Source organism: Pleurodeles waltl, chromosome 7, assembly GCF_031143425.1.
Source record: "Pleurodeles waltl isolate 20211129_DDA chromosome 7, aPleWal1.hap1.20221129, whole genome shotgun sequence".
Classification (NCBI taxonomy): Eukaryota; Metazoa; Chordata; class Amphibia; order Caudata; family Salamandridae; genus Pleurodeles; species Pleurodeles waltl.
Genome location: NC_090446.1, coordinates 253,365,765 through 253,391,760, shown reverse-complemented (window position 1 = coordinate 253,391,760; position 25,996 = coordinate 253,365,765). Strand labels below are relative to the sequence as shown.

Sequence of the window (25,996 nt, the reverse complement as noted above, 5' to 3'; positions counted from 1 at the left end):
TGGTATATTAAGATGACACCCCTTCACAGAGCCCATAGTATAATTGGAATCACAAGAACATAATCTTTTCAGGGTACAGTACAGAACAAAGTGAGCAATGACATATTATATTCTTCTAGGATTTCAAATAACCAGCAATATAGATCCAGGCAAAAGCATTCGAAAGTCCCTTGCCAAAGGTTACAGGATTGTAAACTGGAATACAAAGTGGTAATATGACAGGTGATGACATGTGCTATAGGGCGAGGTCACGTTTGATGGAAAGGAACATAATGTAGTGCTGCAAAAATCAATCACATGACCCATAAATTTCAATACTATTAACTGTGATCTTGTAGAGTATGCAATTGAAGATACAACTCTTTATTGCAACACATTTCAGCATTCAACCACTTGCTGTCACTAAGAACATTACATCAATTGGTGGATGGACAATGTCCACCTCATTTACAAATAGTCTAGGCTGCCTATTGAGAAACATGCATTGTTAATTCTGGGGAAGTTGTTGTTTTTGGGGGGGTCTAATTAGGGACCAAGTCCTTCAATGAAGATAATCAGAAAATCTCAACACCAGCAGGTTGACAAAGCTTCTGGAAACAGAGTAGTTTAAACATCTTCTCTAAGGAATAGAGCTTGGCGGGGCTCCAAGATGGCAGACCAGAGAATTCAAGAAAAAACACCTTGTGGTTGTATAGTATTTCTCACATGCTTTTCATTTCTTTCACAAAGATGTGCTGTAGCCTCATTTTCTCAGATTCAGTGATAACTTGAAAGCCTAATTTTGAATAATTTGCAATTTTTGTATCTTTAACCTTGAGGCTGTTAGACCTGACAGCCTTAGGGTGGTCATCCCCCAGGTTTTTGTCTGCCTGCCTCCCTCCACTTTTCTGATACTGTTTTTGCTGGCTTTAGGTCTCTGCACTCTTTACCACTGCTAACCAGTTCTAAAGTGCATATGCTCTCTCCCTTAAACATGGTAACACTGGTTCATCCACAATTGGCATATTTGATTTACTTATAAGTGCCTAGTAAAGTGCACTACATGAGCCCGGGGCTTGTAAATTAAATGCTACTAGTGGGCCTGCAGCACTGATTGTGCCATCCGCATATGTAGCCCCTTAATCATGTCTCAGGCCTGCCATTGCAAGGCCTGTGTGTGCAGTTTCACTGTCACTTCGACTTGGCATTTAAAAGTACTTGTCAAGCCTTAAACCTCCCTTTTTTACATATAAATCAATCCTAAGGTAGGCCATAAGTAACCCATAGGGCAGGGTACTATGTAGGTAAAAGGCAGGACATGTGCATATGTGTTTTATATGTCCTGGTAGTGGAAAACTCCTAAATCTGTTTTCCATTACTGTGAGGCCTACCCCCTTCATAGACTAGCATTAGGACTGCCCTCATATACTTTTTGGGTGGTAGCTTCTGATCTATAAGGGGTAACCAGGTCATATTTAGTATGGTCAGAACAGTAATAGAAAATCCTGCTTATTAGTGAGGTTGGATTTAATATTACTATTTTAGAAATGACACTTATAGAAAGTGAGCATTTCTCTGCACTTAAAACCATCTGTGCCTTACAGCCTATCTCCAAATAATGTCTGGTCTGTCCTGGTTGACAGCTTACTAGTGCATTTCACCCAGACAACCACACACACAGGACACTCATTCACATCTGCTTTCATCTACATATCGAATGGGTCTTCCTGGGCTGGAAGGGTGGAGGACCTGACACTTACATTTCAAAAGACAGTGGCCTGCCCTCACACAATGGACTGATAACCCCCCACTGTGACCCTGGCAGACAGGACTGGGCTGAAAGGGGAACTTGTGCACTTCAAAACCACTATTTGAAGTCTCCTCCACTTCAAAAGCATTTTTGATCATATAAACTGGGTCTCTGACCCCACCAACTCAGACACTTATGGACCTGCACCTCCACCCTGTCAGAGGAGCTGCCTGGTTGCCCAAATGACTCATCAGGACTGCTGGCTTGCTGTTGTCCTGCTGCCCTCTGGCCTCTGACTTTGCTGGAAGGATTCTGCCTTCCTCAAAAGTGCTCGCTGGATCGAGCTTGCCTCCTGTTTCTAATGTCCCTGGGCCAACAAAGACTTCATCTCTCCAAGAAATTCCTTGTGCATCGAAAATCGATGCAACGCCTGCAGAAATCGACGCAAAGCCTGCATTGCGGCTGAGAAATCACTGCACAGATGACTGGAACGATGCAGCCTCGACTTCCTGACTGGAAATTGGATGCAGTGCCTACCTTGCGACAGAAAAATCAATGAATTGCCTACCGGATTGCTGCAGTGCCTGTTCCTTCTTCCAGCGCGTCAAGGATTTTCTACGCATCATTCCTGGGCATAAAAAAATCCCCGCACTGCAGTGAGGTCCCAAGACTGCACAGAAAAACTATGCAAACCCCTTGTAGTGTGGAAAAAAAACAATGCATTGTCTGTGCCGTGTCGGGCAATCTGATGCAACACCTTATATTTTCACGCATCTCCTCCTCTGCAGTCTCTGTGTGTCGTTATTTTTTACGCACACCAAATACTGTTTGTAACAAAGAGACAACTGCTTATTCATAAGGATTGAGACTCTTTTAAACCTTTTAAAAGTGATACTCCAACTTGTGCTTATTGGATATTTGTTGTTTTGATCTTATTTTATTGAGATAAATATTATCTATTTTTCCTAACCTTTGTGGTGAATTTTTGTGCTGTTTTCACTCTTATTATGATTTATTGCACAAATACTTTACACACTGTCTTCTAAGTTAAGCCTGACTGCTCAGTGCCAAGATACCAGAGGGTGGGCACGGGATAATTTGGATTGTGTTGTGACTTACCCTGACTAGAATTTTGGTCCCTATTTGGACAAATGTGTATACCTCTGCCAACTACAGACCCCATTCCTAACAAAGGCCAACTTAAAATGTCTTTCAGTAGTTTCATTTGGACACTAACAGAGCCCTTGTGAGATCCTCTAGATAAATTCACTGGCACACAGCAGAAGCTTTGTAAGCATCATCACTTTAAACCCCATATTTGCTAAATATCTGTGATATAATAGAAAAAGAACAGGTAGGCATAAAACCACTTGCCCTTCACATTTTCCTCAGTGGTGTTGTGTGCAACCTTAATTCAGGTGTTCAGTTGAAAGACAGGATGTATGCAATGATCTGCCTAGCCACTATAAGTAAACACCTTGGACCGGCAGGCCCTCTCCAGGTAGTATTGGGTTCTTAGCCAGGCACAAGCATTTACCAGTTGTTGGCGTGGCCTATCTGGCATGTGACAACAGTGATGTCACACTACACGCTGCATGCAAAGTTTAAGGTTCTTTGACCCTGTTAAACTAGCACATGTGGTGGCACTGGACCATTACTAGTGCATGTCAGTCACCTAGACTGGCAAGCCTGTCATGATGAAAGCACTGGAGAGCACAGGTCACATTCCCTGGTGTGCTGGACGAACACTCACTTTGCAGAGGTGCATCATCTACTGAGCGCTTGGGCATGATGGTTATCACAGGAACGGTACACATAGTACAGTGCACTCTGATGTCCCCGACATTTGGACATCATGACTGTAACATACTGCTGTCCACTGAGATGGGAGGAGGTGCCAATCTTCTTGTATTCCTCCCAGACTAGGGAAGATGACATCTAAGAGAGGACACCAAGCTAGAAGTTGTGTCAAGCATATATCAGAGAAAAACGTCTCCTTTGTCTACATAGCATGAGACACTTCGGGGAAAAGAGAGGGCCCTTCTGCCTGTCCTCTTTAACGACCACTGAGTCAGATATCGGATAGCTCTGGTTTTGGTAGCTGGCCTGTCACTTCCCCAGATGGTCTGCCTTTCAATAACACGGGTCAGAAGTTATCAACATCATCACCCAAGGTTAATGGCTGCTTTGAGACTTCCTAAGCTGGAGCTACGGTTTAGGGTGCAGTAGAAATAACTTTGTTTGTGGGACAAGCTAGCTGTGTGGAGGAAGGAGTAAATTCAGAGAGCAGAGCGATCAGGAGCTACAGGACTGCAGGTAGGGTAAAATGCTGAACCAATACTTTGTTGCCTTGTTATCACTCCTGTGTACTGCATCCCCTTACAGCCATGGGCAGTGAACCCCTGTGGCCCTTTCAGCTTTCTTCTGCATGTCACAGAGATTGTCATCCTTGCTAGAGAAACACTGTTCTGGCATCTGTAAAGATTGCAGTTTGTCCACCGAAAATGAGAGACTTAAAGCTACAGAAGCGCCACAACTTTTACGAAATCATGAGCTGCTGCACTTGAAACCAGATAACAAGATGTGGCAGGCTGCCCCTCCTTTTCTCTTTCTACCCCTGAGTTTAATTTCCTCCTCTATGCTAAGTTGTGCTGACTTTGCTTCTCTGTACATTCCAAGCTACTTGTATTTCACCACCTATTGTTCCAGTGGTACCTATGTGACTCACATGTGCCTTCAGTTGTCACTGCTGACAAATCCTCTTCCCCTATCTTTTCCGCGCTGCTTTCCCTGAGCCATCACATACCTCCCCTGCTCCACCGTCATTTTTGTAATTCAACCTAACTCCTGCGAGTCCCAACTTCCCATTTGCCCAACTGCATCACCTGCTCCTCCTCTTTATCACTTCTGCTCTCTTCGTGTGCCACCTTGGTACCACGTTTCCACTATGCTTATGGCCACGTTCATGTACCAGCCTTACCACCTCTTGCCTTTCCTATTCTGCACGCCCTCGGTATTTTACCATTTGCCACCCACAATACTGCCCTAAACACCCCCCACCCCCTCCCATATCCGGTTTGCCACCTGCTAACAACTCCTGTGATACAAACTGCAGCTTGTGCCACTCGCGGCTGCTGCGTCCACCCCAGTGCTTAATTTGTGCTTGTTGTTTCCGGTGCTGAGCACCGGCACTTATTTGTGAGGGCCGGGGCTTATTCTTCTGCCTCAAGCATTTGCTGCGAGCAAAAGACACATATGGGAAAGACGGAAGAAGGAAAAACTAAAAAGCGTCATTAAGGGAGAAAGTAAAACGTTGCAGGATGAGCTGGAGGGGCAAGGGTGGCCGTAAATGGATTGAAGAGGCCCGAGGTGGCTTCAGGATTACACTGCCTCAGTATTCAGTGCTGGCTGATTTAATTACAGTAGCCTCGTGTTTAAGAGAAGGGATTTGAGCACCGGCACCTCTTTATTTACAAATTAAGCACTGGTCCACCCAATTGTCTTCTCTCTTCCAGTCATTCCCACGATGTGCCACGCTGTGCCTCCCGTCGGTCCCGTACTTTCACTGGCTTTCTCGCTAGGTCGGTGTCTCGGATTTTCCTTTTGTCTGTGTTATGCTGATTTACTTGAATAGCCTGACCACTCCCAGCACTGTCATCTCTCCACTCCCTCTCTCGATGCCTCAAGGTGTTCCCTGCAACTGGAACCAGGGAGACAAAGGAGTCTGCTAGTAACGTCACTCTTTTTGAAGTGGGGAGGGCTGAGGATTCAAGCGACATAAATTGTCACTGCAACGGCCCTTTATGTTTCAGTTGTGCAGTTGAGACACGACCTTCTCTGTCTATAGCAATTGTTTTCAAAAGTTACCGAAAACAGAACTAGGAGTTTGTCCCGGCAAAAACTGTACACGCAGCGCTTGATCGTATTACCATGGCCTCCTCGCTTGTTGACCTGATTCATTGGAGGCATTCCACAAGTCACACGCTTTACTTGCCTTTCACCAAGTAAAGGCCCGGAAAGACTACAAGGACACATAAAGCACCGGCCCCTGCACTCTGCGTGGTCACGTGATTTCTTAGCAAAGGTTATTTCACTATTTTGCCATTCTGTGCTTTGTTTTATCACAACTTTAGGGATGTATGTAAGCAAATCGCGAGGAAGTCTTTCCTCATTCTGTTTTGGACATCCCTAGGTTTCTGTACTAAGCTCTCAAAGTGATTATTAAAAGTTAACCAAGTGACCAGCGTATTGAAGAACTGACCTACAGGGCATTCTGGCAATGCCGAAAGGCTGGTCTGACAGATCAGTGTATGGATGTTTTTTTTTTAGCTGTTAGTAGGTTTTATGGTCTGGTGGCCCAGGGTTACTGTTGATTTCCCTGATAGTATCAGAATATTCCCTGCAGCAAGCATACATTAATGCAGTCTCTCATAACTTGCAAAACAACTAGATAGCTTTTGAAGTTCAAAACTGGCCCGGTTTACAAATGTGGGCCACTTTTGAGCTATCTGCTTTGCTAACGTGGCCACTTTTATATTGGTTCCTGGGCTTATTTTTTCCCAGTCGGAGCCTTGCTATCAGGTCCCTTAATGTTACTGTAAACAACATGATCTAAATTAGCTTTCAAATTGGGAGACCTCTATGGTCTCTGCTCCGTCTGGTTCAATTGCAGAGGACTGAGGCTAAAACTCCCAGGATGCATTAGATACATTAAATAAAAGTCTAGGTCTGGAATATAATGTTACTGATGGCATGGAGACATGTAGTGGCATTAACACTGGTGGACAACTGACAAGTTTTAATTGTTTTTAGAGCGATAGCTCAAGGCTACAAAGCGGTGCGGCTAGGAGTAACGTTTCTTGCACATAATCAGTGTTTTGACTGGTAGCCCATTAGTAGATGCAGGCTCTGGAAGTGCTTTCCCCTAACTCTGCAGAGGTAACACTCCATTGAATCCAGGTCATGTCAGGGTTCGGTGCTTTCACACAGATGCATGGGGTCTACTGCCTTGTTAGCACTCCTGTCTGTTCCATCCCATTACCCCTACGTCTGTCCTCCTCGACTTTGTCAGAGATAGGTATCTTCTACTGGAGAAGCACTATACATTGTTCACTGGAGAAATGAAGGCCATCACATCAGAAAAAATGTTTACATGAAACAATATACAAAACAAAAGACGGTGAATATACTGTACAAATCAGTAGTGTGGCTGGAATTCACTAATCTATCCAGATAAACAGATGAAAATGAACCAAGGAAATACCAGTGGAAGTTTGAATATTTCTGTGCAGGTTCCATTTTTCATTTCTAAAAGACAGGATATTAAAGGGGTTATTACAACTTTGGAGGAGGTGTTAATCCGTCCCAAAAGTGATGGTAAAGTGACGGATATACCACCAGCCGTATTACGAGTTCCATAGGATATAATGGACTCGTAATACGGCTGGTGGTATATCCGTCACTTTACCGTCACTTTTGGGACGGATTAACACCTCCTCCAAAGTTGTAATAACCCCCTAAGTCTTGTACTTTAAAGAATACGCAGTAACATAGGTAACTTCTTTGGAGAAGGAAGTTGAGAGAATATCAGTGCACAAAGAGGAACATATTTTAGTGAGCTTGCGAAGGAGGGTAAAACATCACAGTGAGAACAAAGGCAGAGCTGAGTGTGAGGTGGACATAAGTGAAGCATCCAGCAAAACCGATGAATGCTCTGTTCTCTCACCTCTCTGTTCTTCCATCTCAATAAATGGTGGGTAAACTCCTGGTTACTGACTAGCTGGCTCCACCTCCACAGGCCGCTCAGGTGCTGCAGTTCCAAGAGACAGTAAGGCCTGTCCTAAATTATGATGGCCTTCCAGACCAATTTCTTTCTCTCTAAGACCACCATCCAAGAGGTAGGCGGCCATTCTGGCTTTCCCGCTGGGCCGGCGGGCGCCCGCCAAAGGAGCGCCCGCCGGCCCAGCGGGAAAGGCCCTGCAACATAGAAGCCGGCTCCGAATGGAGCCGGCGGTGTTGCAGGGGTGCGACGGGTGCAGTTGCACCCGTCGCGATTTTCACTGTCTGCTAAGCAGACAGTGAAAATCATGCTGGGGCGCTGTTAGGGGGCCCCTGCACTGTCCATGCCAGTGGCATGGGCAGTGCAGGGGCCCCCAGGGGCCCCACGACACCCGTCCCGCCATCCTGTTCCTGGCGGTAAAAACCGCCAGAAACAGGGTGGCGGGAAGGGGGTCGGAATCTCCATGGCGGCGCTGCAAGATTCAGCCCAGACAGGGGAAATCCGGTGGGAAACCGCCGGATCCCCTTTTCTGACCACGGATTTACCGCCGCGGTCAGAATGGGCAGGGAAGCACCACCAGCCTGTTGGCGGTGCTTCCGTGGTCCTCCACCCTGGCGGTCGATGACCTCCAGGGTTGGAATGACCCCCGTAGTTTCCTACCTCCTGGGACCAAACGCCTAACATGTTTAGAATAATTATTTTGTGCTAGTCATGAACAAAAACAGCTCCTGGCGTCTATTTATGAATAACAGAAAAAAGGAGAGTGTAATGGATCTTTCATTGGAAATTTTGAAGAAAGCCCTAGTGTGTTGATGGGAACACTTACTGCAAACCATTGGCACTTTAAAAAATTTAATATTTCAAGCCTCTGCCTCGCTGGTGGTCAGCATCCAGTTGCAAAATCAGTTCCTAAGTATGATTAACATGGGTAAAACAATACAACAAATGGATAGACCTGGCAGTCTGGTAGTTCTCAGGTGCTACAAATGTATATGTATTTAAAATATGCTACCTCTTGTTAAGATACAACTTATAGACAACTATGGGGCAATAAATACGTTTGGATTCCACTAAATAGTGGCCTGGTTTAGAGTTTGGTGGACCGATTACTCCTTCACAGATGTGACAGATATCCTGTCCACTGTATTTCAAGTGTATTATGTCCAATGCCACTTGTAATAAGGTGGGCGGGATATCAGTTATGTTTGTGATAGAATAGCCCATCTGCAAACTCTAAATCAGGCCCAAAGTCTTTCATAAGGCACACGTACCACCATTTATCAAAACCATTTCCAATACAGTACTCCACAAAAGGAATACATACAGGAGCTTTAAAAAAAATCAGTGTTTAGTGAATATTAGGGTAGATTAAAGTTTAGTGAATGTTACAGTAAACTTATTAGATGAAACTATATAGTCAGTTTATTACTAAATGGTTAGTGACACTCTAAATGAACAAGCTCACAGATGGCACATTCTCACAAACGCTGTGAAAATTATTCTCCTACTTATTTAGAGAGGCTGAGCAGCAATTGATCATCACAGTCATTACAGTGTTTAGTTGTTCCTGGTGAACAATCATGACAACTTCAACCTGATTTTCTCAAACAATTTCTCAGTGTTTTATGATGAAATGAGCCATCTGCTGCTAGTCAGGAGGTTATGCTCCACTGGGAGGGGGTGGCATTATACAGACCTTGTGCCTAAACAGCCTGCTTAAAGTACCCTTTCTTGTTTGGGGGCTCTCAGAAGGCTGTGCACTGGCTCCTCCCACTGCGGTTTCTGTCTTCAGCTGCAAAGCTGGTTGCCCACCTTTGGCCTTCTCCGATTTTGAAGACTTTTTTGTAAAGCCAATTTTTGGAGATTTCTTACATAGTCCATTTTCTTTTTTCTTCGAAGGACATAGTAAAACATAAATATTAGATATCACTCGCTGCTGTGGAAGAACAATTTGTGATTTTTTTGCATCATGTACTCTTACCAAAGAAATCATCAGCTGTCATTCAGAGAAACACGTATTTTAACTTGTCTCGTTAATAGGTATACCTGAAGTTATTTGAGTAAAGCTGCAAGTCCATATTTTTATATCAGACCTGTTACAAATGCTTCAGGAACGTAATAAGGGTGGAAAATGAATGTGCACATGACTTGTAGCCAAATTACGCGTATCAAGTTTGTGAGAAAACAATCATAACTGGAGTCCTTTATGTATTCAGTAAGGGGTGCATATTGGAAAAAAAACATCTATTTTATTTTACTAGACACAAAACGTCATAGAATAGGACCTCACAGGAGTGATGCAACATAGACAGTGGCTAAAAATACAGAATATTAAAACACAAAAAAGCAATAAAAATTGAGAAATGCAAAAATGAGTTTCTCCTGTAGAAGAGAACATTGTGGGAAAAAGTAAAGGACATGGGAATGGGTTTTAACTTGCACTGGGAGAAGAGAGTGACGTTTTGCAAGATGTGCAAAGATAATGGGGTATATTTATACACATTTTGTTCTATGTTTTTCATCAAAAAAGTGACACAAACCAGCCAAAACTTGCTTTGCGCAGGAAATTTGCCCATAAGTGACGCAAAGCAGCGCGAATCACTGTTTTGCGTTACATAGTTTCAAAGGGGCATTACATGGGTGATTAATGGGCTTTCCTATGCAACCACCCACACTTCTTGACAGGATACTATATACACAAACAAAAGTAGACCAGGTTTTGCATTAAAATTAACCCCACTTGAAAGCAGGCGTTAAAAGCAGAAATGTTTTAATTTTTCCTTTCTATTCCAACTTTACATGTACATGCACTGTACAGCACAAATACAAAAATGTTTTGTATTTTGTACTGGAAGGGAGTCCTTCCAGTAGAAAACCTAAGCTAGACTCACACACACACAATTGCACTATGGCGCAAAGGTGTGTGTGGTGCTCAACAGTAAAATTCTGTGCCAGCTCTAGGGAGAGGGGAGGATTTTTGGATACTGTGGTGCATTGCATGACACTTTTGTTAAATCTGGGCCACTCATTTATGACAAGAAAGAGAGAATATGGCAAGGACAATGAGTGCTGAGTATTTTTCCAAATATTTCCAAATACAGTTTACTGTTGTTCGTAAGCACATTTTGGTCCTGGAGGTTGGGGAGCGTTAGCAATCCATATTCACTTCCAAACTCTACATATGGTCTTCGTTAAGTTTTGTGACCATTCTACTAAAGAAGGACTACATCACACACAAAAAAATACTGCAAGTGCTAATATAATACCGGTCTCTGCTACAGTTTCCGGCTGATTAATATCTTAAACGATCTTAAACAGAGCTATTTTATCATCATAGACAGTGGTAATTGATTGAATGTCACTAGATCTTTAAAAGGTATGTTCTGCTTTTGGTGAGAAACATAGCAGCAATTATCGACATGTGTAAAGTAAGCAAAAGAACATATACCAATAACAATGTAAAATGCAACCAAAACATTATAGGGTACAAAATAAAACAATCAAAACGTGAGCTCCAACCAACAACAACCATAGGACAATACAACACCATGCCAATACAATAATGCATTACAGAAGCATAAAATCACTAAAACACAATACATCACCCCATAACTAATATCTATAAAAATCTGCACAAACCTGTCACCCGTTACCATCCACAGAAATGTGCTTTCTAATATGGTGCTAAACGAATGCCTTAATATATCACTAGAGGCATGAAATAGGGGGAGTCAAAAATGTTTTGTTCAGAGACTTCATTTCCACATGTTGATAGGTTCAGTAATGCATTTGGTGAGAAAACTCACTGAAGGACATATCAAAATAATGGCCCACATTCACTAAAAGATTTGCACTAGCACATGTTCAACAAAACAATATTCAAAAGATAAAAAGATCTATTTATTTATCATTATAAAGGCCCATCTGTGCTGCGCTAAATTTCGTTTCATCATGGGAGTACCGGGAAAGGCTTTATAAAATGCAGCCCTGCCAAGTACCACACATCAGGGGTTAGGCTAACACATTTTACTGCTGGTATCCGCATCATCACACTAAAATGCATTAGTCATGCTATTTAGCGCACCTGACTACCTGACGAAGTGCGCTGTAGGAGGTCCGTTGCACAGCAATAAGGGTTTGCTTGCAGGCCTGCACTGTGCCTGGAGAGCATGCTGTTGCACTTGTTTTAATATTTGCTTAGCAGCGGCACTGCAGACCAGGGTTGGACAAAGGGAGCTATGAGTTCCTAAGTGGAACGGGAGGCACATGTGCAAGTGTTAATTTGGCAACTAGCTAATTTTATCCAACATTTTATCTTTTCCAGTCACACAATTCTTTGAGTTGTCTGTCATCAACCTCAAAACCTGTTACCATAGATAGCTTTGCGTTACTCACGCAATGATTAGGATTTTTTTATGTTCACCATAGAGGTTCTTACCTATAAGCACCATGACTCAGTGTGTGTGCGTATGTGTCAACTTTTTCATTTATTCGAACAAAAAGAGAATAACACAATTAAATCAAATTGTGTTTGAAAGAAGCTTTCGATCTTTGGAAAGACAACAACAGTATTTGTACAATCTTTTATTGTTACCAAAGATGTACAGGAAAAGGGCCTCTTTTTCAGAAGATATACATATGAATATCCAAAGACAGAATAAAATGAAAAAATATTAACGTCCTTTCATAAACTTATAATTAAACTAACCAGGAGGATTTTCTGAGCAAAATTTGGTCTAACTACATTAAATAATGTAGTTACTTGTATGACTTTGTACGACTTTCAACTGTATGCTCTCACAAAGCATTGTTGACTAAAGTTGTATAATTTCTATATGGCTAGCACAGCAAGCAACATTGCCAAGAATGATTCATTTATTAGCCACGCCTTAGCCACATCTGTGTTTTTCCAGTCACGTGGGGAAGAAAAAGAACAAAGTTCACTCCGAGGGACTGTCCCTCTGATGGTACATTCCTCAATGGGATCTCACTCGTTCCTAAAATCAAGTGAGATCACACTGAAAATAAGTCAGCTGAATAATTACAATAATTCCTAGTTGCACTCTCCACTCAAGGAGAGTTGAAGAGTGGGGAATGCAACAGCGCTATGTTAGACCTGTAACCCTTAGGGTGGTCCATTTTTATTGATGTTGTTTTTGTTGCCCTTAGGACTCTGTGCAATTTACAACTGCTGACCAGCACTAACGTGTGTGCGCTCACTCCCTAAAACATGTTAACAATGGCTTACACCCCATTGGCACATTTAATTTACCTGTAAATCCAGATTAAAGTGGTACTGCCTGCACACAGGGCCTGTAAACTAAATACTACTAGAGGGCGTGCTGCACTTATTGTTCCACCCAGTTAAGTATTCTTTCAAACATGTTTAAGGCTTGCCACTGCTGCCCGTGGGTGGAGTTTTACCCTGCCATTTAAACCTGGCAAAATATACCTTTTTCCAGGTCCTAACCTCCATTTTTTATAAATATAAATCACCCCTAGAGAAGGCCCTAAACAGCCCATAGGCAGGGTGAGGGTATTTAAAAAGTTGGGCATGTACTTTTATATGTCCCGGTAGTGAAATTAGTTTTTCACTACTGCAAGTCCAGCCTGTATCCTGGGTAACATGACTAGGTGTAGCTGGCAGTTGGTCTTTATGTATTGATTCCTGATTGTGAGACAAAAACGGAATATATATTGGCAGGATGAGCTACCTGTCAGGATGAGGGGGAAGAGCTGTCATCTACCACACTTAAACATCACAAAGACTCTGCCTCAAAACACTCACAAAGGGTTTGCCACTAGCCTTGAGTGCCCACAGATACGCTAGGGCCAGGGCAGGAAGGGAGGAAGTCCCAGACACTTTAAGGGGTGGAAGCCTCTAGAAACTTGACCTACTTCAAAACTCGCACCAAGGATAAACAGTGGACATCAGACCCAAATCTCCAGTACACATCTGGACCTGTAGAAGACTCAGAAGGAGGCCTGCTACACTGCTCTGCTGCAAGAAGGACAGTTACTCTGCTGACCTGCTGCCTAAGTGATAAGGACTTGATATGCATCTTGAACACAGGACCACCAGAGTGACTCCATAGACTACTTGGGCTATATGGCTGGCTTCCTGATCAGAGCCTCAGAGGCAGAAAACGTTTCAACCACCATGAACCCTGCCTTTGCACTTTGCCTGCTGTGAGTCTTGGCCTCTCCTCCCCCAACTAGTCCCACCCCAGCTTTGGACTCTTGGAAGTGAGCCTGAAGGTGCTCTGACAGCGCAGCTGTGGTCACACAAGCAGAAATGACTCAGCCCTATGCATGTCTTCGCAGCTTCACACTGGAACCACCACTGCACTACACATCCACGATGCTGGACTTCTCAGCTCTTCAGAAACATCAGTGCACAACACACCCTTGAAGCAGGACCTTGCATCACAAGCCCGCATTTCCTCAGAACCAACTCTGCGCCACACATCCTCGACACAGGACCTCCTACGTAGCCTAGTAGCTCCTCACACCAGGCACTGTTCAACTCATCCTCGATGCTGAACCCCACATGGCAGCCAGCAGCTCATCAGAACTGCTGCTGTGGAACTCATTGGTAATGTGGGATCTTGCAATGCTCTGCAACCAGGATTTAAAATACATTGTTCAGTGTGCCTAACACAGTTCTTGTATCCAGCCCATGTTGCATTGTGGTCGCTCTTAACTTATGACTTTGTTCCAGCCCAGTGTGACCAGATAACCACAGTCTGTGCTTAGCCCATCCTCATGGGTCATCCTGCGAAGGAAAGGATGGAGGAACTCACACTTGCTCCTGAATGGGCTGTGCCTTTTATCACACAGAGAACTGCGTACCCACATGTAGAGAGTCTCGAGCCAGAGCATGAAGGGCAGGGATTTTGTGTGCTTCAAAGGCCTCTCTTTGAAGTCTCCCCTACTTCAAAGGCACAACTGGGAATAAATACTGGCCCTCATACACCACCAAATCCCTACACTTCTGGACCTGAGGACATTCTTCCAGGTAGAAGGATTGCTGTGCTGATGAACGGACTGCCACTTTGCTGGACTTTGCAAGACTCCTGCTCTGCTGTGCCTACCCTGCTGCCTGCTGCTCTCCTTGCCTGAAAATGAGAAAAACTGGACCTGCATCTCTACATCCCCGGAAACAAAGTGACTCCAAGGGATGGCTGGCTTGCCTCCTGTTCTGAAGACTCAGGGACACCAAAGACTTCTAACAACTGCTTTCGAACTTTGTACTCTGTGAGTCCTGCCCTACCAGTGGTGCCAATCCAGTCCAAGGCTCTTGGAAGTAGGTATAAAGTGCTGCAACTGTAAAATCCACGCATGCCCATCGCTGCGCCGATTGGAACCAACACTTCTCTCCTCACCGGCGCCTCACCGATGCAGCTGAGGACAAAGATATTGCATCACTTTTCAATCAATCAATCAATTAAAAAAGTTTAAAAGCATGCTACTCACCCGCAAGGGTCTCAAGGCGCTGAGGGGGGGGACAAAACAGGGGCGGGAATGCCGTTTTACTGTTCAAAAAGCCATGTCTTGAGGTGTTTTCTAAATGACAGGAGGCTATGGTGGTTATCTGACTTACCCTTACTAGGATTGTGGTTCCTGCTTGGACATGATGCATACATCCTGCTTGGACATGATGCATACCTCTGCCAACGAGAAATCCAAATTCTAACAAATATGTTACACATTTTGTGTAAGATAAATCTGAGTGCTTTTGTGACAAGGTACCACAGGGCTAAGCATAGGTTACTTTGGGGTTTGCTTGTGACTTCATCCTGCAAGGAATTGTTGTTGCTGCCTGAATAGGGTTTCACCTCTTCAACTATTAACTCAATTTCCTACAGTTTAGACATTGGCACAGCAGTGGTTTGAAAGGCACATTATGGGGAATGTTGTCCCAAACTCTGAAGAGCGTTGCACAATTTTCAGTGGCATGGGAAACAAAAGGTGAGGCAACCATTTCCAGCATAAACAAAAGAGGTGGGGTAATTGCAGGGGCTAATTCAATTGATGAAAATTGACTTTTTTCTATTACAGACTCGTAGACAGCCGCTGTCCATATACTCATAACTGATCAAATTCATTTTTACATCAAGCAACAATGTGTTTAAGGACCTTCTCCTTATCAAAATCTGTGGTCCATAACAGAGCCTGTGCTGTACGTATAAACTGCTCTGTATCTGGATTTCCTATCTTATTTTGACACATAGACTAAAACGACATGGCGGCCAGGCATTTGTGATACCTTTTCAAATACCTGTTTGTGCAGATGTCACAATTGAAAGTTTTAAAATTTAAGCTGGTCAAACATGACAAAATGTACTATGGGGAAAAGAGCAGAAAACAAAAGTTAGCATTTTATGACTGAATGTATGTGAACTTGTAATCAGCAGAGCACCCAATAAATCCTGACCCCACTGGCATCAGATTTTATCACGTCTGATAAATAGAGTCCACCACTCCAGCACACTTAAAATCAGGATCCTAGTCTCTCAGAAAAAAGAAAATAAATTGTATGACCATGCAATATAAACTTGTCAACAATGAAAATGCAAACTCATGATCAGTATTTGTGCCCAAAGGAAGGCAGAAGATATTTGCTAATATCCATTTTGGTGCCAAAAATATTTTGTCAACATGTTGTTCTTGTTTGGAGGTGGGGGAGATACTTCAGTCTTTGGCTGCCATCTCAGTTTGATCTAACTGAATTAAAATGAGACTACAGATTTGCCCAGAATGATATTGCCTAAAACCTACTGCAAATGATAAGGAAAGAAAACATCATATTGATTATTCTCCCATGAAGTGCATGGTTATTCAGTCTTCAACACAGATGGAAGATTACAATTTACATGACTGTTCACCCAGGAAGGAATATACTTCAATAAAATATAATCCAAGAATGTCCAAAACCTCATTCCTGCTTTGGAGATGCACATCTAGTGCCATCTAAACAAATCATAAGCAAATCAATTTTTAACTCACCATTCACTGTAAGATGATGGATTCTGATCTATTAAATCCACCTAGTTTTTTTTCCTTTTGGACTGCTCAGTCTTTAGAGGTTTGCTGTAAGTGAGTCTTATGGAGTTTCACTAACTGTAAACTCTTCTAAACTGGATGTGAGTGCCAATTGCCAGTGTCTACGTTTTTATGATAACGTCTTCTGCTGTTCAGCTGGGATAAGAGGCTTTGGGCTGGTTGCACATGAACACATGTTCACACATGTGTGCATATTCATGTGCTGGCTGAGCAAGCTCAGTTTATTATCTGTGCACAGATTATCCATCACAGATGGAGCCCTTTATGAATAAGTGATGACCTGTGAAGGCCCTATCATGTGTTTGGGCATTCATATTGTACATCTGTCATTCATCCCTGAAGTGAGCTGTGCTGTACTGTGTTGTACATTACCCACCACCTAAAATACTCTGAGCATGGAAAGACAGGGATAGGCAGGCTTCTGCACCAGCTACTGTAACAATGCAGTTGAAAATGGGGAAAGCTTGAGACCACAAGGTTATGCAGTGCCCTGCAGTTCCCAATGTAGTTCCATGGGTGTGCTGCTTGGGGTGGGGGGGCATGCCTTGAAACAACAGAAAAACAGCTCTGGAGAGAACCTTGGTGCAAGCAATTACAAAGGTCATTTTACTGCTGCTGGAAAAGTAAGATACAGCAATTTACAATGTTAAGTTGGCCCTCCAAAGATCTGGAGGGCCACTGCACCTGCTATACCAACAAAAGCTACAGCCCTGAGAAAACAAACCTCTATACTCCCTCGCCCACCAAGTGATTTGAGTAAGGGATCATGTACATATGAATTTCACAACAGAGTAAATGAAGCATTCTGTAATTCCGGATGAACACCCAGAAGCTGCAAGACATTTCTGCCCACCAACAGGCCTCTAAGGAATTCCGTTTATGCCCTGAGTTTGTCAAGTAGTCATGTATGACAGATCACCTCCCCACTCTATTTCTATTTGTAATGTTTTACAACTTCCACTGATAGTTAACAATTGCTAACACCTAGAGTTATGCCTAATGTCACTCTACAAAAACCTAGCCACCTTCAAGCAGAGAAAATACAGGGCATATATCTGGACATGATGAACTATGGATTGAAGTATTGTGGAGCTCAAACACAGAAAGACACATCTGTTCCACAGCATATATCACAGCCACTCTACTGAGATAGAGAGCTTCTACCAGGTTCCCTCATGCTTCAAAACATGACCATAAAGAGACTTTTAAAAGTCATCAGTGACCATGGGCAATTTCTGAAAGGTATCATGTGCATTCTTCGGCTATGACGCTGTCAGTTTAGCTGCTACTGTAACATCATTTGGGCACTGGGGAACAAAAGGATAGGACCAGCCCTGTGATATATTGCTGCTCATACACTCCCAGACCATGGTTGCAATGGTGTTTAATAAATCTTATGAATTGATAGAGATTTTGAAAACACACATACACACACCTTACCAGGGTCATTTGCACTGTTTTCATTCTGCATAAGGAATAAGGAAGGTGCCGGAAGGAGAGGTGCAAAAGACTAGGGACTGGGGAGACAATAAGAAACAGAAGAAAAGCTAATTGATCAATCAATCAATCAATCAATCAGTACTTTTATAGCGCAGGACTATCACCCCTAAGGTTATCCTGGCACTGAAATTGCAGGTTCTCAGTCGAAGAGCGAGGTCTTGAGTTTCTCCCTGAAGTTGGTCAGGGAGGGAGCTATTCGTAGGTGGAGCAGCAGGTTGTTTCAGGTTGCGGAGGAGATGCAGGAGAAGGAGCAACCGCTGCTGTGGCAGCTGCAGTGCATGCGAGGGCCGGGTGCAAGGGCCAGAGAGGTGGAGAGCAGGGGTCTGGTGGGATTGTGGAAGTTCACATGGTGGTTGATTAACATTGGTCCCTGGTTGTGTAAGGCTTTGTAGGCATGGTGGGAATCTTAACTTGGCATCTCTTCTGGATGGGGAGCCAGTGGAGGTTTCTGAGGTGTGGGTGATGTGAGCTTGTATTTCGAGGTCTAGGATGAGTCTGGCAGCTGTGTTCTGTATGACCTGGAGTCTATTGAAGAGTTGGGTGGAGATGCCGGCGTAGAGTGCATTGCTGTAGTCAAGTTGCCTTGTGATGAGGGCCTGGGTACAGTCTTTCTGGTGCCAGTGGAGATCCACTGCAAGAACCTGCGGAGCATGCCTGGGGTGTGGAAGCAGAATGAGGAGACTGCATTGATTTGGCGTTTCATGGTAAGTTTGCTGTTGAGGATGAAGCTGAGATTGCAAGTGTGGTCTGTTAGGGTCAGTGTCGGGCATAGCTCAGATGGCCACTAGCTGTTATATTATATGGAGGTGTTTCTAACAAAGATCAGCACGCACTTCTGTTTCCCTTGGTTTAGCTTGAGGCAGTTGGATTATATCCAGTCGGCAACACTGGTCATGGTGCTGTGGAAATTCGTTGTGGTGGTTGAGGGGTCTTCGGTGAGCGAGAGGATGAGTGTGTGGGATCTGATGATGTCTGCGAGTGGAGTCATGTAGTTGTTGTATAGTGTCAGGCTGAGGGAGTATCCATGGAGTATGTTGCAGATGATGTTCTTAGGTACTAAGGTGAAGGTTGGTAGGCAGATCCTTTGCATTCTTCCTGTGAGGAAGGGGGTGACCAATTTTTGGGTGTTGTCCTGGATGCCAATACTGTTTAGCGTGTTGATGAGGGTGTGGTGGTATACGGTGTTGAATGCTGTTGATAATTCAAAGAGGATCGGGGTGCTGTCTCTCTGCGGTTGAGGAGGGATCTGAAATCATCTGTGGAAGCTATCAAGGCTGTTTCCATGCTGTGGATGGAGCAGAAATTGGACTGGGAGGCATCGAGTAAGTCGAGCCGTTTCTTTCCAGATATTCTGTGAGCTAATGGTGACAAATGGCGGAGAAGAAGAAGAGAGTGAACCTCTCCATGACCACCTGTCTACCAATGACAAGGATGGATCAGCGGAATGAGGAACGTGTAGTCCTCTCCTCCACTTTGTCACAGCAACAGCAAAAATACTGCAACAAAATACTTAATCCCTTGACCCCAGGTTTGTCAACATTGTGTACCCATGATGGAGACATCACTGGGACAGTTTACCTGTCAAAAGTAAAATATACAGATTGTCAGACCAGGTCAAAGCTAGTATCAAACCAGGGAGTTGCTGCACATACAGAACCTACATAGTGTTTAAGTATAGCACAAGGGAAGCTCACTGCAACATTCTGGCAGAATTCCACATGAATTTTGACTACTGCTGGTATCCTGAACATTTCCCATGTTTAAGATACTGTAAAATATTTGTCTCTAACCTCTTTGACCTTGTTAGTCCATACTGCAAGTGCATTATGCATTTCCTGCAAAACAATCAGACATTCACATTGGAGCACTAACACCATATCAATCAACCATACACTTTCCTACAATGTAGGTGTTCCTTCTTTCACTCCCTTGAGGATCATTTGATTTCCTGCTCAGTGTTGGAATGCCAAACTACCCTTCTGTGTGTGATTCCATAGTGACTTGTGCTGTTCATGTAGACATCTGTGTGCTGAACTGCCATAGAGCTGGATGTGCATTCTGTCCACTTGGCACAGTGCTCCCAAAAAAAGTACGACTGATGTCTATTTTCTGCCCACACTCAAAATCAAAGTCTAGTAATATTTGTGAGATTCTTTAATTAAAGGGTATCCCAGTGCAGGCACAGAAGCAAACATAAAAGCACCAACTCACAAGTCACAGATGCGAAAAAAGTTGTGGGACTGTAACCAGCTCATAAACTTGCCTTGATAGATAAATGTCCTTAGATCTAAAATGAGGACATTCCACCTTTTTAGCTATAGTGTCATATAGCATTTTCTCCCAGTGTTTGCATTCTGAACTTGCAAAAACCCCAATTATCCTTTGTCTTGGCACCTCAAACTGCAGTCCAGCAGATAAGCTTTCTATCTGGCATATGTATTTGAGTCTGATGTATTTTACATCAGTATTCTCATTACCACCATTCAAGGTTCACTCATGAGTAGCCAGTGGTGCAAATATTTAGATTTTTTTCAGATACTGTATTCTGGATAAGCAAATGATCTGACCGAGCTCATGGTTGGCAGCTGCTAGCTAGTGTAAGGGGTAGAGAGGATAAATAGTTACTGTGGAGGTTACAATTCACAGATGTGCGAGTTTATAGCAGTTGGTCTGGGTAAGGAGGCGGATTTAATATTACTGGCATATGTGTGAAAGACTCTATTGTATCAGGCTCAGATATATGGGTGAATATTACCAAAAATACAGTCATCAGCATAGTTCAAGCCGATGAGAAAGACCTGGCTATTCCAAAGCAGATGATTGCTCTAATGTGAGAAGAACACACAAACACTATACCTTATCTGCCGCCACAAGAAATGGGTGTTAGAAACTGGGTTTTTGGTTGGCAGAGGTATGCACCAAGGTGTCAGTATTTCCACAGTACATCAGGGATCTTTTCAATAAAATTAATATTGTGGGACGTCAGCCTGCTCTGGTTTTACTCTGGTCTCAATCCCACCCGAACCCTAAAAACTTTTCTGTCCACTATGGGAACAGATTGAGGGGTTTATCGCCAGTCTGTTCCCCACCTCAGTGGGATAGAAAGACCATTAGATGACTAGGACAATCCTTTAAAAAATTCAATTGTGTGCAACAAGCCATAATTTGCCACAGGCAGTTTGTATGTTCAACTGGGGCAGAAGTGGAAAACCCAGTAGACTACCAGGAAAAAACATTTATAAAGGAATAGAGTTGGTGTACTGACCCTTCCTGGCTTCAGTCCACAACCCCGACCCTTGGACACCAGTAACTCTGCCCATATGGAGAGGCAGAATGAGAGGGATTTCCCCTGACTGTTGCCTTCTATGTCAAAATAATGTCAAAATAAATCCTAATTTCCTCCAATATACCATGGGGGACCTCAGAAGTATTTGGGCCTGGAGTCACATGGGAAACTCTACGGAGTTAGATTTTTTTAAAACTAGAGACCCAGGGATCTCCAGGCTGCTCCGGCTTGCAAACCTCCCTGCACATTTTCTTACCCAGCATGTCTTACAATTGTCAACACTACACGAACGGGAGAGAGTTTCAGTATATGAGCTTGGGTGACATGCAGCTTAGGAACCCTACCAGCCCTGGGCATTTCTAAAAACCAGAGACTCTGCTGAGACCAGGATGGTGTGGCTTGCAGGGATCCCAGCAGGTCTTCTTACTCAGAATGCTCTGTGAAAGTTAAAGGCATGTCCAAGAAGAAATCAGGGTATGCTAGCCTGGAATTCCAGACCTGGGAGGAAACAAACAAGTGCTATAGAGTTCACTGAAAGATAGTTTTCTGATTACAGACACCATTTTTTGCTTCATGTGAAGACCGGGTAACATATTTCAACAAATCCTTGTGACAGAAAATATATATCATGATTGCTAAACAAGGACATTAAATACCATTACGGACTTATACCCTGTTCTGCACACACAAGGCTCGTGTCCAGGCACTGGCCAGACCCTGTGCACCCATCCATTCTCCACTGTTCCTGAACACATGCATGCCCAGAGCCTTGGAGTAGTATGTCTAGTGGTACCATCATGCATTGGTATGTCTTATGCTGCAGCCCAACAGTACACACAATTTGCTCTTATTTCACTTAGAAGATGGCTGCAATATCCAACCTCATGCATTACTGAAAATTAGAGACTCAGAGGAATCCAAAGTTATGTGCTAATTACGGGTCAAAATGCAATTTCCTCACGTGTATGTAATGTTGGGAACTTCTATCTAAAAGTAAAAGTCTTATAATCCTGTGTTTCCACGTTTATCCAGTTTTCATAGCTGTCTGCGGTGTGAGGATACCCTGCATGCCAGACGACAACAGCCTTAAGTCACATAGGGGGTCATTCTGACCCTGGCGGCCGGTGGCCGCCAGGGCCACCGACCACGGGAGCACCGCCAACAGGCTGGCGGTGCTCCAACGAGCATTCTGACCGCGGCGGTTCAGCCGCGGTCAGAAGCGGAAAGTCAGCGGTCTCCCGCTGACTTTCCGCTGCTCGTTTGAATCCTCCATGGCTGCGGAGCGCGCTCCGCAGCCATGAGGATTTTGACCCCCCTACCGCCATCCTGTTCATGGCGGGAAAGCCGCCATGAACAGGATGGCGGTAGGGGGTGTCGCGGGGCCCCTGGGGGCCCCTGCCGTGCCCATGCCAATGGCATGGGCACGACAGGGGCCCCCGTAAGAGGGCCCCGCAAAGTATTTCAGTGTCTGCCTTGCAGACACTGAAATACGCGACGGGTGCCACTGCACCCGTCGCACCTTCCCACTCCGCCGGCTCGATTACGAGCCGGCATCCTCGTGGGAAGGGAGTTTTTCCCTGGGCTGGCGGGCGGTCTTTTGGAGACCGCCCGCCAGCCCAGGGAAAAACTCATAATACCCTCCGCGGTCTTCTGACCGCGGAGCGGTATAATGGGGGCGGAATTCTGGCGGGCGGCCTCCGCCGCCCGCCAGAATCAGAATCACCCCCATAATGTTTTTCATGTGGTAGAAGTGTGGGATTCATGGGTGATGCAAATGTTGATGTTCTGTGAAGATTCCCAAACTTTCTCTTACAGACATGAGAGGAAAATCTTTGATGTCACCCAAAAAGTGATGGCTGTAGAGCATTTTAGATATGAAAAACTAGTGGGATTCAGCAAAGCCACAACAACTTGACTCCCCCGATGTCTAGTTTTCAGATATGTCTGGGGCTGGAGGGCTTCTGTGAGTGTCAGCTGAATCTGGAACAACTACAACTGTTATCCACATCCAAATCCACTTCTTATGGAAAGGTTGACTGAAAATTTTTTGGGCCTTTCCTGTCCCAGTAAATAGGCACACCAACAGAAGCGGGATACTGCTTTTACTGTGAGAAGTGTGGAAGTGGTGGGTGGTGGAACTTTTGTAATTTCCATCAACACCAGCGACGTTTTGTCACATAAATTTGAGACGATTCTTTTTTTAAAGCATAGTTTGAAGTCTGCAGAGATTTCTGGGTATGAAAAGTTCCTGGGATTCATGCAAGCCCCATCACCTTGAACTCCCCAGAGTTCAAGGTTTGCAATTGGTAGGTTTCTTTGGATGCAGACAAACATTAGGCCCAAATATACTAGGCAGCCGTCTTGATAAAAGTGTGTCTTATTGAAACATCATTTCCTCTCTTCACTTGGTTTCATTTTTGTGTCTTTCCTTTCTTGTGTGATAGTTCTATCCATACATGTAGTGTATGTTTTATTGAGAGAAGCATGGGGATGCAAAATCATAGGATATATGTTATTATCTTTTGATTTTCACAATATTTATAGATTCCAAATATGTCAGTGTTCAAAAAAACACATTTCAAAAAATGCTTTTGTAATTACTGCAGCCTGTGCCTTCCTACCTAAGTTTGCAGGCTCCCCAATGCATTGCCTTCAATGTGCAGATGATACAATGCTATTCGATCATACAGCAGTAGGGCTGCAATGATCTTTGGATGCTCTTGCACAATACTGCAAGGTGAACAAGCTTCTTGTCAACCACTCCAAAACCAAAATCATGGTCTGCGGAGCTCGTCACAACAAAAGCTCCAACAAATTTAGATTTGCTATGGATGGCATACAGTTGGAACAAGCACCATACCTAACACACTTGGATGTTCATTTTAACCAGCATGGCTCGCATGTAACTCAGCTTTCTTATCTTAAAACCGGTCCATTGGCCATGACAATGAGCTTTAAAAAACAGATAGAAAAGATGTAGGGCCCATATCTTACAGGCGCCTGTAAAGTGGTTGAAGCCAGGCTCATGGCTGGACACAGCCCAAACCCAGTACTACATGTGCTTGTTTCATCTGCCCAATGCGACTCCGTCATCTCAAATATATCAGGTATTTTGCCTACACAAACAATCACATCTGTTGAAAGCACTGTTTCTGGGCTACTATGCTGAACTCAGGCCCCAAAGTTTCCCTCAAAGAACTGGTCTGTCAAGGCATTCAAGACCACAAGTTGCAATGGTATTCCTATGTGAGGAGCTCACTAATACTTTTAGACACACAGGGAATTATGGATTTAAATCATCCACCAAAGATCATCTCAAAACTTTTAAACAAAAGTGCAAAAATTACTTGGGTGAGGAGGACAGGTAGAACTTGCATTTATGGCTCATGCGGACTTATGCATGCCCCTTTACCAAATCCCTAGGAAAACCTCATACCTCTCCAACCACATGAAATTGTTTTTTTTTAAAAAAGCTAATGAGGCTTAGATGTTGTCTGATCATGTTAAAAGGATACAAATTTGGGCACCTGAAAGGGTCCTCCGATTATGAACGCCGATTGTGTAACTGAGGGCAGGAATCTTTGATGCACATTGCTTCTATTTGCCCCTTTTTTTTAAAAATAAGATGTTATTGGGTAAAAGTAATTTTCTGTCCCTTTGGCATTTTCCAATGTAACCAGGCCACCACTGCTTGTTTGTCTGGTGCCGATGTACAGCTGTTGGTTAGATGCATGAGTTTCCTCAGGGCCGCACTAAAGTTACTGAACCTGAGTTTTTCAGACAGCCAACGAGGTAGTCCGAAAGCCATCCACCATTTTATTCCAACCATAACCCCACAACCTGAGGTTATGTCAGCCATGCCCTAGCCATGATTCCATTGAGTGGTTTATCGTGGTTGTTGTTGACTCCTTGGCAGAAGTGTAACATATCATATGTACAGGTATCAACGATGCCAGGGTGCTCTGTCTCAGCTTTTCTTTTCCTCACAATTTCAAATGTATCTTTCTTTAGCAGTCCTGAGACTGTTTTAGAAGCACAAACAGTTGTATGTTTTTTGCACTTTAGCTACCAGTCTGCAGCCTGTTAAGTCACCACAGAATGGTTCATTTGGTCCATTCTTGACGTCTCCTTAGATTGAACTGCCAAACATTTGGCGTTTTAGAAATGAGTTCTTTGATTGGCAGTCAGGTTGCCCCCTGTCCAAGTAAGGACCTTCACTCTAGTCAGGGTGATGGAGAATTACCCTCAGTTAACCCCTGCTCACCCCTTGGTAGCTTGGAATGAGAAGGTAGGCTTAACTTTAGAAGCAATGTGTAAAGATTTGTACCAAAACACACAGTAACTCAGTGAAAACACAACAAAATGACACAATACAGGTTAGGTTTAGAAAAATAGGCAATATTTATCTAAACAAAACAAGACCAAAACAACAGAAATCCAACATACACAAGTCAAGATATGAATTTTAGAAAGAATAAGTCTTAATCCTTAGAAAACAGTGACAAACACTGTTATTGAATAAAAGTACCTGGGTAGCGTCAAAATAATGCCGCACGGGTGACTGTGCATAGAAAAGGGCCAGTGATGTGTCAATTTCTCACCCGCAAGCGAGACCATGCATCGTTCCTCCTCTGGT

At 43.8% G+C, this 25,996-nt stretch overlaps 1 protein-coding gene across 6 annotated transcripts in view; it reads right to left on the bottom strand.

The window, feature by feature from the left end:
- The window catches only part of BCAS1 (brain enriched myelin associated protein 1), a 364,378-nt gene that overhangs the window by 110,218 nt on the left and 228,164 nt on the right, over positions 1-25,996 (bottom strand). For 5 of the 6 annotated variants that reach the window (XM_069243624.1, XM_069243621.1, XM_069243622.1 and 2 more), the window contains exon 7: positions 9,205-9,399. The exons of the other annotated variant lie outside the window; for it this stretch is intronic. In XM_069243624.1, coding sequence (XP_069099725.1) covers positions 9,205-9,399 — 195 coding nt within the window. The remainder of the gene's footprint in view (positions 1-9,204; positions 9,400-25,996) is intronic. 6 annotated transcript variants of the gene reach the window in all.